The sequence below is a fragment of the Schistocerca serialis genome, chromosome 4 (assembly GCF_023864345.2).
Source record: "Schistocerca serialis cubense isolate TAMUIC-IGC-003099 chromosome 4, iqSchSeri2.2, whole genome shotgun sequence".
Classification (NCBI taxonomy): domain Eukaryota; kingdom Metazoa; phylum Arthropoda; class Insecta; order Orthoptera; family Acrididae; genus Schistocerca; species Schistocerca serialis.
Window position 1 is genome coordinate 607,170,004 of NC_064641.1, and position 13,865 is coordinate 607,183,868.

The 13,865-nt window shown below is 42.8% G+C and overlaps 1 protein-coding gene across 14 annotated transcripts in view; it reads left to right on the forward strand.

Annotated features, from left to right (window-relative positions):
• The first annotated feature begins 372 nt into the window (after positions 1-372).
• Positions 373-13,865, forward strand: part of LOC126475417 (uncharacterized) — a 164,070-nt gene continuing 150,577 nt past the window's right edge. For all 14 annotated transcript variants that reach the window (XR_007586726.1, XR_007586728.1, XR_007586727.1 and 11 more), the window contains exon 1: positions 373-746. Coding sequence is in view for 11 of the 14 variants with exons in the window: in XM_050103257.1 (XP_049959214.1) it covers positions 392-746 (355 nt within the window). In the remaining 3 variants the exon portion in view is untranslated. The remainder of the gene's footprint in view (positions 747-13,865) is intronic.

Sequence of the window (13,865 nt, forward strand, 5' to 3'; positions counted from 1 at the left end):
TCACAAACATCCATGCCCGAGGCAGGATTCGAACCTGCGACCGTAGCGGTCCTGCGGTTCTAGGCTGCAGCGCCTTTAACCGCACGGCCACATCGGCCGGCCTTGCAAACGAAAATTTAGCCCAATGTGTGTAAAGGAAGCGAGATCGCCGAATGTACGTATTATAACATACTATGTTACAACAAGAAATCATTTATGTATAATATTAGGAGCATATACAAACGATTTCGACGAATAACCGTATGGTATCGTGTATCTTGAGCCACAGCTGGTGTATTATCTCCCGCTTCTGCGAAAATAAGTACACAACTTTTCCGTGAGGGATAACCTCTGCCCCAAAGCTTTCAGGAGCGCTATAAGAAGAAGCCTAAAGTCAATACTCACTGGCACTATGGCTGCAGAACAGATCAAGCTGAAATGTGCGTTTCGGACTGGTGCGCTTCTGGTTGTGGTGCTACTGCAAGCCGTGGCGTATGGGACCGCTACTGGCGTGTATCTAAGCTATATACCGGACCCCGCTACTAATGTAGTTCCTAATGTGCCTCCAGAAACATACTTTCATTATGTGGTAGATATCGACAGTGTTACACAGCCAACACTGATCCGCATCAAGCAAGAACCGTACGTGGTGGTGAAGGTATCTAACTTGGAGTTTTGTACGGTAATATGGAGCAACAAGCATTTATTGAGGCGTGTACCAGCAAGACGGGCAATAAAAGACTTTTGCAGATCGATACGCCAGTCAGGTAAGTAATTTCTGCATAACATTTCTCTGATAACTAAAGTAAATTGCAAGACTGTGTGGAAAGAATGAATATGACGTTGACAGGAAGAGGTATCCCCAGAGACGTTAGAGCGTTCGAATGTCGTGTCCTAACAATGCTCCTCAGAACAGCAAGTCTCAATTTTTTTCCCGATATAAGCTTTTACTTTCATTATATTGTTATGAAAATATCTGGTTTCTTGATTAAACTGGACGCTGGACTGAGAATCAACAATTTAAGTTTTGATAGGTCACAGTCGCGTGCAGTTTCGGAACTTAGTCTTCATCCGCCAGTAATGCTTTTTTTTAGATGGATATCTGCTGAACATACTCTCTATGTGGCACCTTCAAAGTGGGATACTGTGCTGACTGTGAAGCTGCTTGTTGTTTTTTCGCCATAGTCTTGAAATACAGTTTATGTCAGCTGTTGGGGTTTTGTGGGTCCTGTATCTTAGTTGGAGACAGGGAACAGCCCAGAGCAGGAGTGACTGAGAAAGTATCCCAGTCTTCCGACACACGACCCAATCCGACGATAGGATTCCAGCCCATTACCTTCCACGCAGGGCAATGGCAGTATCACTAGAAACACGCCATACAACAGGGGCTACATCCTAAATCATTTACCATCGGGATACAACTATTGTGAACATTCACTGGTAGCAAACGAAGTGCAAAAAATTCCACTAATTACTTGCTACGATAAGGGCATATTATCGTAGAAACAATACACTCTTCGTCTCCTAAGATTGTTTACTGTATGCGGCTCACCATTTATGAATCACATACGACTACTCCCTGTATGATAAAAGTTCACTGTAGCTGAAAGCAGTAGTACATTTTTTCGCATTCTGGACTTTCTTTCCCAGAAGTTTCTTGAAAATTTCTTGTCTCCTACTGTTTTAGATACCTGCTATATTAATACGGTACTCAAGTGATGGAGCTTTTACGTGTTTCATTGCTTCCGTATATTACATTTCATTGTGTGTTTCTAGAAGCAGAATGTACCATTGTAATATTAAAATTATACAGTACGCATATCGGCCATGCTACACGGGAATGTATGGCATCGTGATCGTTCTCACCTCCAATAAAACTTAGGTGGATACGAAACAATAGCCTGAGAAACTTCACTAACAGCAGTGGCCGAAACGTTAATCCATACAACATTACGGCAGGGTTATATACCAGGAACAGGTTACACAAAGTGAACAATGTCCGTTTGAGGCAGTCATGTTTCTAAAGTGGACTACCATTTCAGTAGCACATGAGAATGCAGACTTTCTCGGCGAATCTTGATGATAAAATCTTCTCGGATTGACAGCCGAGTCAATGCGTTGTTCTGCAGCAACGTTCCAGCCAGTTTCTCACTTGCCATCTTCAGGCGAAGTGTCCGCGGTAGTGAAGCACTGCCTAAGTGAAGAACACACGTTTCAATTTGAAGAAACCAAGAGACAGTCTAGAGCGAAAGGTTTCTCGGACTCTAAGAGGCAGTGGAGATACGGATCAGTGGTAACCTGGTCAATCGGGATAGTGGCTTCAACTCAGCACCGCGTGGGACACAACTTTGTTGTTGTTGTTGTGATCTTCAGTCCTGTGACTGGTTTGATGCAGCTCTCCATGCTTCTCTATCCTCTGCAAGCTTCTTCATCTCCCAGTACCTACTGCAACCTACATCCTTCTGAATCTGCTTGGTGTATTCATCTCTTGGTCTCCCTCTACGATTTTTATTGTTCACGCTGCCCTCCAATACTAAATTGGTGATCCCTTGATGCCTCAGAACATGTCCTACCAACCGATCCCTTCTTCTAGTCAAGTTGTGCCACAAACTTCTCTTCTCTCCAATCCTATTCAATACCTCCTCATTAGTTATGTGACCCACCCATCTAATCTTCAGCATTCTTCTGTAGCACCACATTTCGAAAGCTTCTATTCTCTTCTTGTCTAAACTATTTATCGTCCATGTTTCACTTCCATACAAATACTTTCAGAAACGACTTCCTGCCACTTAAATCTATACTCGATATTAACAAATTTCTCTTCTTCAGAAATGCTTTCCTTCCCATTGCCACTCTACATTTTATATCCTCTCTACTTCGACCATCATCAGTTATTTTGCTCCCCAAATAGCAAAACTCCTTTACTACTTTAAGTGTCTCATTTCCTAATCTAATACCCACAGCATCACCCGACTTAATTCGACTACATTCCATTATCCTCGTTTTGCTTTTGTTGATGTTCATCTTATATCCTCCTTTCAAGACACTACCCATTCCGTTCAACTGCTCTTCCAAGTCCTTTGCTGTCTCTGACAGAATTACAATGTCTTCGGCGAACCTCAAAGTTTATATTTCTTCTCCACGGACTTTAATACCTACTCCGAATTTTTCTTTTGATTCCTTCACTGCTTGCTCTTATACAGATTGAATAACATCGGGGAGAGGCTACAACCCTGTCTCACTCCCTTCCCAACCACTGCTTTCCTTTCATGCCCCTCAACTCTTATAACTGCCATTTGGTTTCTATACAAATTGTAAATAGCCTTTCGCTCCCTATTTTTTACCCCTGCCACCTTCAGAATTTGAAAGAGAGTATTAAAGTCAACATTGTCAAAAGCTTTCTCTAAGTCTACAAATGCTAGAAACGTAGGTTTGCCTTTCCTTAATCTAGCTTCTAAGATTAGTCGTAGGGTCAGTATTGCCTCATGTGTTCCAATATTTCGGTTTCTACTAGTTTTTCCATTCGTCTGTAAAGAATTCGCGTTAATATTTTGCAGCCGTGACTTATTAAACTGATAGTTCGGTAATTTTCACATCTGTCAACACCTGCTTTCTTTGGGATTGGAATTATTATACTCTTCTTTAAGTCTGAGGGTATTTCGCCTGTCTCATACATCTTGCTCACCAGATGGTAGAGTTTTGTCAGGACTGGCTCTCCCAAGGCCGTCAGTAGTTCTAATGGAATGATATCTACTACCGGGGCCTTGTTTCGACTCAAGTCTTTCAGTGCTCTGTCAAACTTTTCACGCAGTATCGTATCTCCCATTTCATCTTCATCTACATCCTCTTCCATTTCCATAACATTGTCCTCACGTACATCGCCCTTGTATAGACCCTCTATATACTCCTTCCACCTTTCTGCTTTCCCTTCTTTGCTTGGAACTGGGTTTCTATCTGAGCTCTTGATATTCATACAAGTGGTTCTCCTTTCTCCAAAGGTCTCTTTAATTTTCCTGTAGGCAGTATCTATCTTACCCCTAGTGAGATAAGCCTCTACATCCTTACATTTATCCTCTAGCCATCCCTGCTTAGCCATTTTCCACTTCCTGTCGATCTCCTTTTTGAGATGTTGGTATTCCTATTTGCCTGCTTCATTTACTGCATTTTTATATTTTCTCCTTTCATCAATTAAATTCAATATTTCTTCTGTTCCCCAAGGATTTTTACTAGCCCTCGTCTTTTTACCTACTGGATCCACTGCTGCCTTCACTACTTCATCCGTCAAAGCTACCCATTCTTCTTCTACTGTATTTCTTTCCCCCATTCCTGCCATTTGCTCCCTTACTCTCTCCCTGAAACTCCGTACAACCTCTGGTTTAGTCAGTTTATCCAGGTCCCATCTCCTTATATTCCCACTTTTCTGCAGTTTCTTCAGTTTTAATCTACAGTTCATAAGCAATAGATTGTGGTCTGAGTCCACATCTGCCCCTGGAAATGTCTTACAATTTAAATCCCGGTGACTAAATCTCTGTCTTACCATTATATAATCTATCTGAAATCTGTCAGTATCTCCAGGCTTCTTCCATGTGTACAACCTTCTTTTAAGATTCTTGAACCCAGTGTTAGCTATGATTAAGTTGTGTTCTGTGCAAAATCCTACCAGGCTGCTTCCTCTTTCATTTCTTAGCCCCAATCCATATTCACCTACTACGTTTCCTTCTCTCCCTTTTCCTACTACGGAATTCCAATCACACACACACTCCAGTCACCCATGACAATTAACATTTCGTCTCCCTTCACTATCTGAATAATTTCTTTTATTTCATCATACATATCCTCAATTTCTTCGTCATCTGCAGAACTAGTCGGCCTATAAACTTGTACTACTGTAGTAGGCGTGGGCTTCGTGTCTATCTTGGCCACAATAATGCCTTCACTATGCTGTTTGTAGTAGCTTACCCGCATTCCAATTTTTTTATTCATTATTAAACCTACTCCTGCATTACCCCTATTTGACTTTGTATTTATAACCCTGTATTCGCCTGACCAAAAGTCTTGTTCCTCCTGCCACCGAACATCACTAATTCCCACTATATCTAACTTTAACCTATCCATTTCCCTTTTTAGATTTTCTAAACTACCTGCCCGATTAAGGGATCTGACATTCCACGCTCCGATCTGTAGAACGCCAGTTTTCTTTCTGCTGATAACGACGTCCTCTTGAGTAGTCCCCGCCCAGAGATCCGAATGGGGGACTATTTTACCTCCAGCATATTTTACCCAAGAGGACGCCATCATCATTCACCATACAGTAAAGCTGCATGTCCTCGGAAAAATTACACCTGTAGTTTCCCCTTGCTTTCAACCGTTCGCAGTACCAGCACAGCAAGGCCGTTTTGGTTTGTGTTACAGGGCCAGGTCAGTAAAACAAACAGACTGTTGCCCCTGCAACTACTGAAAACGCTGCTGCCCCTCTTCAGGAACCACACATTTGTCTCGCCTCTCAACAGATACCCCTCCGTTGTGGTTGCACCTACGGTACGGCTATCTGTATCGCTGAGGCACGCAAGCCTCCCCACCAACGGCAAGGTCAATGGTTCATGGGGGGGGGGGGGGGGGGGACACTACATTATCGAGAATAAAACGAGAGCACACCGATGGAGACAGGTTGGTGGTGGCGGGTAGAATAAACAGGCCGCACAGAGACGCGACGCCAGGACGACGACACCTGGGTGTTCTCCTATTATTGGGCCGCCAAAATTTCCACACGCCCGGTCGGCCCCTCACCGGCGCGGCTAATTGTTTCCCTGTCTCGTCCCAGCAGATCCGCTCCCCGGATGCTGCTGAGGCGGCTGATCACAACCTCTGGCGTTATTACTATTCTGCGAAGCCCGTATCACGTTAGTATGATAATAGTTTCTGTCAATCCTGTTATTATTTGCTTTGTACCGATTGTTATTACAGTCCGAACCATTATTATTATTATTGCCGCCATGGTTGCGGTATGCATTATTCCCATGGTTGTCGTTGTTGTGGTTGTGGTTCCCGTTGTTGTTACCACGGCCTCTACCACTGTCGCGATTATTGCGCCAATTGTCCTCGTCCTCAACTCTTTCCAGGAAATCATTGATTGTCTTGTAATTGCTTCCTACGTAGCGTTATGTATCATCTGGAAGCTTTTTGTAGAGTTCCCAGACTATTTCGGATTCCGTGCGGCGATCACGCAAATATTCCAACTTGCGGATCGAGCCCTCACTAAACTCCTTCATCGAGCCACGCGAATTCGCATCGAAAGGCCTCGATACGGCAAATTCGCGCCAGACACTTTGTGTTTTTGCTCTACCACTATTCAGCCAGAAAAAATTTTTTAAACTCGTCGGAAGTCAGATTCGTGATGTTGAGGTATAAGCCCCAACGCTTGGCATCACCAGCCAACACGTCAATAGCCGCATTAATTTTTCTCTCATTAGTCCATGATCTGGGTAAAACTCTTTCACAATTTTTAATGAAATCCGTCGTGTGAATACCGCCAATTTTCCAGGGGTCTAACCGCTCCTCTTTCCTCAACAATTCCGAACTATGTGCACAGATTGGCACATGGCTCTGTTTTTCATCAAGTTTCTTTTCTATTTCTGACACTCTCGTAATTACTTGGCAAGTGGTTGTCGCAAGCGTTTCCACTCCCCTCTTTTTCTCTTCGCAGGTATTAGCCTGCTTCCTCACTTTAGTATCTACTTCGGACACTAAAGCCTTTAAAGTTTCCACCTTTTGTTGATCCTCTTTTTTCACTAATTGAATTTGTTCCGTCACCTTATTCTCGATGATCGGAGCAACTGCTTCTCCTACACTTTTCTCGATTCTGCTAGTTTCGGAATCCAAACGATATTTTTATGCCCGCAATTTCCGCCTGAACGCCTATTATTTCCCTTAGCAATTTCGGTATTAACTGCAACAATATCTCCTTTGATTTTATCAGCTTTTGTTAACAACTCCAACATTGTTGTCCACAACATTAATAGCTTTGTTCTGAGTGTCTAGCTTCCTGTCAATTTTTTCAGACTAACCTTCTTGCTTGGCAGACAGAGCTATAATTTCTGCCGATTGACTCTTGATTTCGTTAATCAAAACAATCAATAAATCAGTTAAATTCCCGGAAACTACCAGTTTCACTTCCGTACCGGCTTCCTCTTTAATTGTCCCCCCGTATTCGTCATCAAGGGGTTCAGATTTGATTTTCACTTCCGATTCCGAAACATTTTCTAAAGTTTGGAATTCCATTTCTGCTCTTTGTTGCGTTTCGGCGGTCGCGTCTTTCGTGCCCCTGAACAATGGGATCCGCGGTGCGCGTTTCCCACTGTTCGACCGATTGTTCCGTACCCAAGTCTACCAAATTCTGGTAATTGTTGCCTTCACTCATTTTACCAATTTTCAATATGAATGCCAAATCTCAACCCTAATTAGGATTCCTCACACTACTTATTCTCGCTGACATAGCGACCATTTCGTAACCAGTACTTTGTTACGAGATTTACGCAATGCAAAATTCATGTCCAGAACGACGTCAAATCCGAAGCTTGTCCTGACACCAGGTCGCCACGTGTAACCTCCCCCTCACTTATCGACCTTAATGACAGTGAAAAATCAAACCGCGTGTACCTAATGGAAATTTGGGAAAAGCAATCGTCACCGAAGTTAATCTGTTGATAAAGGGGGAGGAAAGGGTTACATCTAAATGAAAGGAAAAATGTAAATGAAATTAGTGGAAATTTATTTTGAAACGGGGTAAAGTTAATAAAGAAAGTAAATGTGCGGTCGTTACGTTGACAATTTATTGGCGTTAATTAGATATTTGAGGTTTGGGGAAAATTACTGTCGCCGGTCCCATGGATAACTAGTATAATAACTGAAAATGAAAGGTTAATGCACATACGTTTAGCACTAAAAGCGTGGCAACTGAAGAATGACGCGTGTTGTGTGGAAACTGAATGTTTGTCAGAAGTAATAAATTTCACTTCACTCTGACTTAATTTTGCAAAAGAATTAATAAAACCGGAAAATTGAAAGTTAATTTAGTGACTGAAATTAATAGTGAACTTTGTTTCTGAAGCACTACGAAATTCAAAAACATAAGGTTAGTATTGGGCTACCTCAACAATCAGTTCAAAAGCTACTTGAATATACGCAATTTAGAAATAAGAGATTTAACTTTGAACTTGAATTAAATGATTCTGAACGATTAATAATAGTAAAATTTGGTACGTACCAAGCTGAGCTGCAGTCACAGGGAAGGTAAAATATGGTAACAAAAATCGCACTCTTAATTTGTGCTTGTGTAATCTAAATAATGTAGCCAGCTCTGAATACTTCAACTGAACTTTGAAATTAAAGCAGTGCAAAGGAATGATATTACTTTAATGCTGGCGTCTGAATTTCAACGACACTCGAGTTCATTCCGGAAAAGGAAGGGGCCCTACTTGGTAATTCAATTGGGACAATGAGCAACAAAAGTTCTTGCTATGTTGCTGTAATTTAGTGAGAAAAATTTAACAGTTTGAAAAGCTGAGGTCAGCCATACAGTTCGAAAAGTTTACGTGCTTCCAGTCTTCCTTGTTGGTTGATTGAAGGTTTGAAGTCGTCGATCGAGGAGGTGGCGACAGTCACTCATTGTCGGCCGTCGCTGTTGCAGAAGCTGGATGTTGGCGCGCCTTCTTCTCGACACGGTCACCAGGCGAAACGGGCTATTGACTTGCGCCAGCTAAAGCTTCCCGTCCGCGACACCGTATCAGAAACTATCATAGCAATTCGAGCGCAATTACATGCTGCCGAACACCGAAAGCGCAGCAACTCGCGGGAGCGTCACTCAACACACCTCCTCCACCGCCCTACTCCAGCCATACTCTCTCTGTCCGCGGTCCATGTGGCAGAGTTAACCCTACCAAAGACCCTACACACTTTGATTCTTCACACGACCTATCGATGTAATCGTTCGATAGCTCAGTTTTCCCTAGGCAAGACCCAGTGTAAAAATACAAATAGTATTTACAAAACAATTATATATATATATATATATATATATATATATATATATATATATATATATATATATATAGGGTGTTACAAAAAGGTACGGCCAGACTTTCAGGAAACATTCCTCACACACAAATAAAGAAAAGATGTTACGTGGACATGTGTCCAGAAACGCTTAATTTCCATGTTAGAACTCATTTTAGTTTCGTCAGTATGTACTGTACTTCCTCGATTCATCGCCAGTTGGCCCAATTGAAGGAAGGTAGTAATGTTGACTTCGCTGCTTGTGTTGACATGCGACTCATTGCTCTACAGTACTATCATCAAGCACATCAGTATGTAGCATCAACAGGTTAGTGTTCATCACGAACTTGGTTTTGCAGTCAGTGCAATGTTTACAAATGTGGAGTTGGCAGATGCCTATTTGATGTATGGATTAGCACGGGGCAATAGCCGTTGCGCGGTACGCTTGTATCGAGACAGATTTCCAGAACGAAGGTGTCCCAACAGGACGACGTCGGAAGCAATTGATCGGCGTCTTAGGGAGCACGGAACATTCCAGCCTATGACTCGCGGCTGGGGAAGACCTGCAATGGACGAGGCAATTCTTCGTGCAGTTGACGATAACGCTAATTTCAGCGTCAGAGAAGTTGGTGCTGTACAAGGTAACGTTGACCACGTCACAGTATGGAGAGTGCTACGGGAGAACCAGTTGTTTCCGTACCATGTACGGCGTGTGCAGGCACTATCAGCAGCTGATTGGCCTCCATGGGTACACTTCTGTGAATGGTTCATCCAACAATGTGTCAATCCTCATTTCAGTGCAAAGGTTCTCTTTACGGATGAGGCTTCATTCCAACGTGATCAAATTGTAAATTTTCACAATCAACATGTGTGGGCTGACGAGAATACGCACGCAATTGTGCAATCACGCCATCAACACAGATATTCTGTGAACGTTTGGGCAGGCGTTGTTGGTGATGTCTTGATTGGGCCCCATGTTCTTTCACCTATTCTTCCACCTAAGTTCAATGGAGCACGCTATCATGATTTCATACGGGATACTCTACCTGTGCTGCTAGAACATGTGACTTTACAAGTACGACACAACATGTGGTTCATGCACGATGGAGCTCCTGCACATTTCAGCTGAAGTGTTCGTACGCTTCTTAACAACAGATTCATTGACCGATGGATTAGTAGAGGCGGACCAATTCCATGGCCTCCACGCTCTCCTGACCTCAACCCTCTTGACTTTCATTTATAGGGGCATTTGAAAGCTCTTGTCTACGCAACCCCGGTACCAAATGTAGAGACTCTTCGTGCTCGTATTGTGGACGGCTGTGATACAATACGCCATCCTCCAGGGCTGCATCAGCGCATCAGGGATTCCATGCGACGGAGGGTGGATGCATGTATCCTCGCTAACGGAGGATATTTTGAACATTTCCTGTAACAAAGTGTTTGAAGTCACGCAGGTACGTTCTGTTGCTGTGTGTTTCCATTCCATGATTAATGTGGATTGAAGAGAAGTAATAAAATGAGCTCTAACATGGAAAGTAAGCGTTTGCGGACACAAGTCCACATAACATATTTTCTTTCTTTGTGTGTGAGGAATGTTTCCTGAAAGTTTGGCCGTACCTTTTTGAAACACCCTATATACAGGGTGAGTCACCTAACTTTAGCGCTGGATATATTTCGTAAACCACATCAAATAATGACGAATAGATTCCACAGACCGAACGTGAGGAGAGGTGCTAGTGTAATTGGTTAATACAAACCGTACAAAAATGGACGGAAGTATGTTTTTTAACACAAACCTACGTTTTTATAAATTGAACCCCCTTAGTTTTGTTAGCGCATCTGAACATATAAACAAGTACGTAATCAGTGCCGTTTGTTGCATTGTAAAATGTTAATTACATCCGGAGTTGACGCTTGAGTACCACTCCTCCGCTGTTCGATCGTATGTATTGGAGAGCACCGAATTACATAGGGATCCAAAGGGAACGGTGATGGACCTTAGGTGCAGAAGAGACTGGAACAGCACATTTTTTTACATGCTAACACCTTTTTATTGGTCTTTTTCACTGACGCACATGTACATTACCATGAGGGGTGAGGTACACGTACACACGTGGTTTCCGTTTTCAATTACGGAGTGGAATAGAGTGTGTCCCGACATGTCAGGCCAATAGATATTCAATGTGGTGGCCATCATTTGCTTCACACAATTGCAATCTCTGGCGTAATGAATGTCGTACACGCCGCAGTACATCTGGTGTAAGGTCGCCGCGGGCTGCCACAATGCGTTGTTTCAAATCCTTTGGGGTTGTAGGCACATCACGGTACACATTCTCCTTTAACGTACCCCACAGAAAGAAGTACAGAGGTGTAAGACCAGGAGAACGGGCTGGCCAATTTATACGTCCTCCACGTCCTATGAAACGCCCGTCGAACATCCTGTCAAGGGTCAGCCTAGTGTTAATTGCGGAATGTGCAGGTGCACCATCATGCTAATATCACATACGTCGACGCGTTTCCAGTGGGACATTTTCGAGCAACGTTGGCAGATCATTCTGTAGAAACGCGATGTATGTTGCAGCTGTCTGGGCCCCTGCAATGAAGTGAGGACCAATGAGGTGATCGCCAATGATTCCGCACCATATGTTTACAGTCCACGGTCGCTGTCGCTCTACCTGTCTGAGCCAGCGAGGATTGTCCACGTACCAGTAATGCATGTTCTGTAGATTCACTGCCCCGTGGTTTGTGAAACCCGGTTCATCGGTGAACAGGTAGAACTGCGACGCATTCTCTGTTAATGCCCATTGACAGAATTACACTCGATGATTAAAGTCATCACCATCTAATTGCTGATGTAGCGACACATGAAACGGGTGAAAGTGGTGACGATGCAGTATACGCATGACACAACTTTGACTCAGTCAACCGGCTCTCGCAATGTCCCGTGTATTCATGTGTGGGTTTATGGCAACAGTAGCTAACACACCAACTGCACCCGCTTCTCCTGTGACGGGCCTGTTACGGACCCGTTTGCGTGCTACGACCATACCTGTTGCATACAGTTGGCGGTAGATGTTTTGCAATGTGCGGAACGTTGGATGCCCTCTGTCCGGGCACCGTTCTGCATACACCCTGCAGGCTTCAGCTGCATTTCGTCGACACTCGCCATAGATGAGTATCATCTCCGCCTTTTCAGAGTTCGAATACACCATGGTCACAGTTCCTACAACACTACACTATCACAGACGTCTGGTAACACGGTGTACTACAGTTGGTCTGCGTGCGGAGACGAATGCAGAATAACAATAGCAGCAAGCGCTACATGCGGACACTGCGACAGCTAGACCAAACCACAACAGTGCACTACAGCCACACTCGTAAACACGGTCGTCATCGTTAACATGTCCCTGCAGATGCTGCTCGCCGACCGTGGCCCGTGTTTGTTACAACACGCAACTGAACGTCGGAGGTTTCAAGCGTCAACTTTAGGCTACAATATCTTCGGATGTAATTAACATTTAACAATGCAACAAACGACCTGATTACGTATTTGTTTATATGTTTAGATGTGCTAACAAAACTGACGTGGTTCCATTTAAAAAAACGTAAGTTTGTGTTAAAAAACATACTTCCGTGCATTTTTTTATGGTTTGTGTTAAACAATTACACTAGCGCCTCTCCTCACGTTCGGTCTGTGGAATCGATTCGTCAGTATTTGATGTGGTTTACGAAATATATCCAGCGGTAATGTTAGGTGACTTACCCTGTATATATATATATATATATATATATATATATATATATATATATATATATATATATATATATATACATATATATATATAGTAAAACAATAACAATATATAAAGACACAGAGATGTCATATCTTCAGGTAACAAAATAAGGAAAAAAAATTATAGTACAATAGATGAAAATTGGACGATATGCATTTCCGGCGTTACGAACACACAATATGTTCCACGTATGGGAACTGAGTCCCCGCATGTCATAATCATGATGAGAACCTCGCAATTTGTGTGTGGGATATGCCGGCCGCGGTGGTCTAGCGGTTCTAGGCGCTCAGTCCGGAACCGCGCGACTGCTACGGTCGCAGGTTCGAATCCTGCCTCGGGCATGGATGTGTGTGATGTCCTTAGGTTAGTTAGGTTTAAGTAGTTCTAAGTTCTAGGGGACTGATGACCACAGATGTTAAGTCCCATAGTGCTCAGAGCCATTTGAACCATTTTTTTGTGTGGGGTGTGGTGGTCCTGGCCGTAGTACCTGAAAGGAAATACGAAACATTATTTTAACACCTATCACTGAAGTAATTGATACTCTATCCATGATACATGTGATCTCTTTGCTTACTCAAAGTCTTTGGAAGTAATACACAGGTTTGATTGATTTCTGCGATTGTACTTGAAGCAGTAATCTTTGTAACAGCAAGTGGAATGTAAGCTTGTTTTCCACACCTTTTATGGTCTTCATCGTAAAGGACAAAAAAAATCATATAAATAAGTAAATGCTTATTTTTCACATATATCACATTTACAGATTCAGTTTAAGTCTAGTATATAGCCTGCGCATTTAGTTTTAGTGGCGGTTAAGTTGTACCTCTCACAGACTTCTTTTTATACGCAAAGTATCAATGATATTATTGTTAAAACAGTGTGATGTACAAATCTCTGTAGAGGTTTATACCATCTATATTAAGAATTGTGGTTTAGTTTCAAATATCGCTAAAAGACTAATAATGGCAACTGATGTTATGTATCCTTGTTCACAAAAATTTTCAGTCGGTGAAAATGATGAGTTGCCAAAAATCTGAGTTTCGT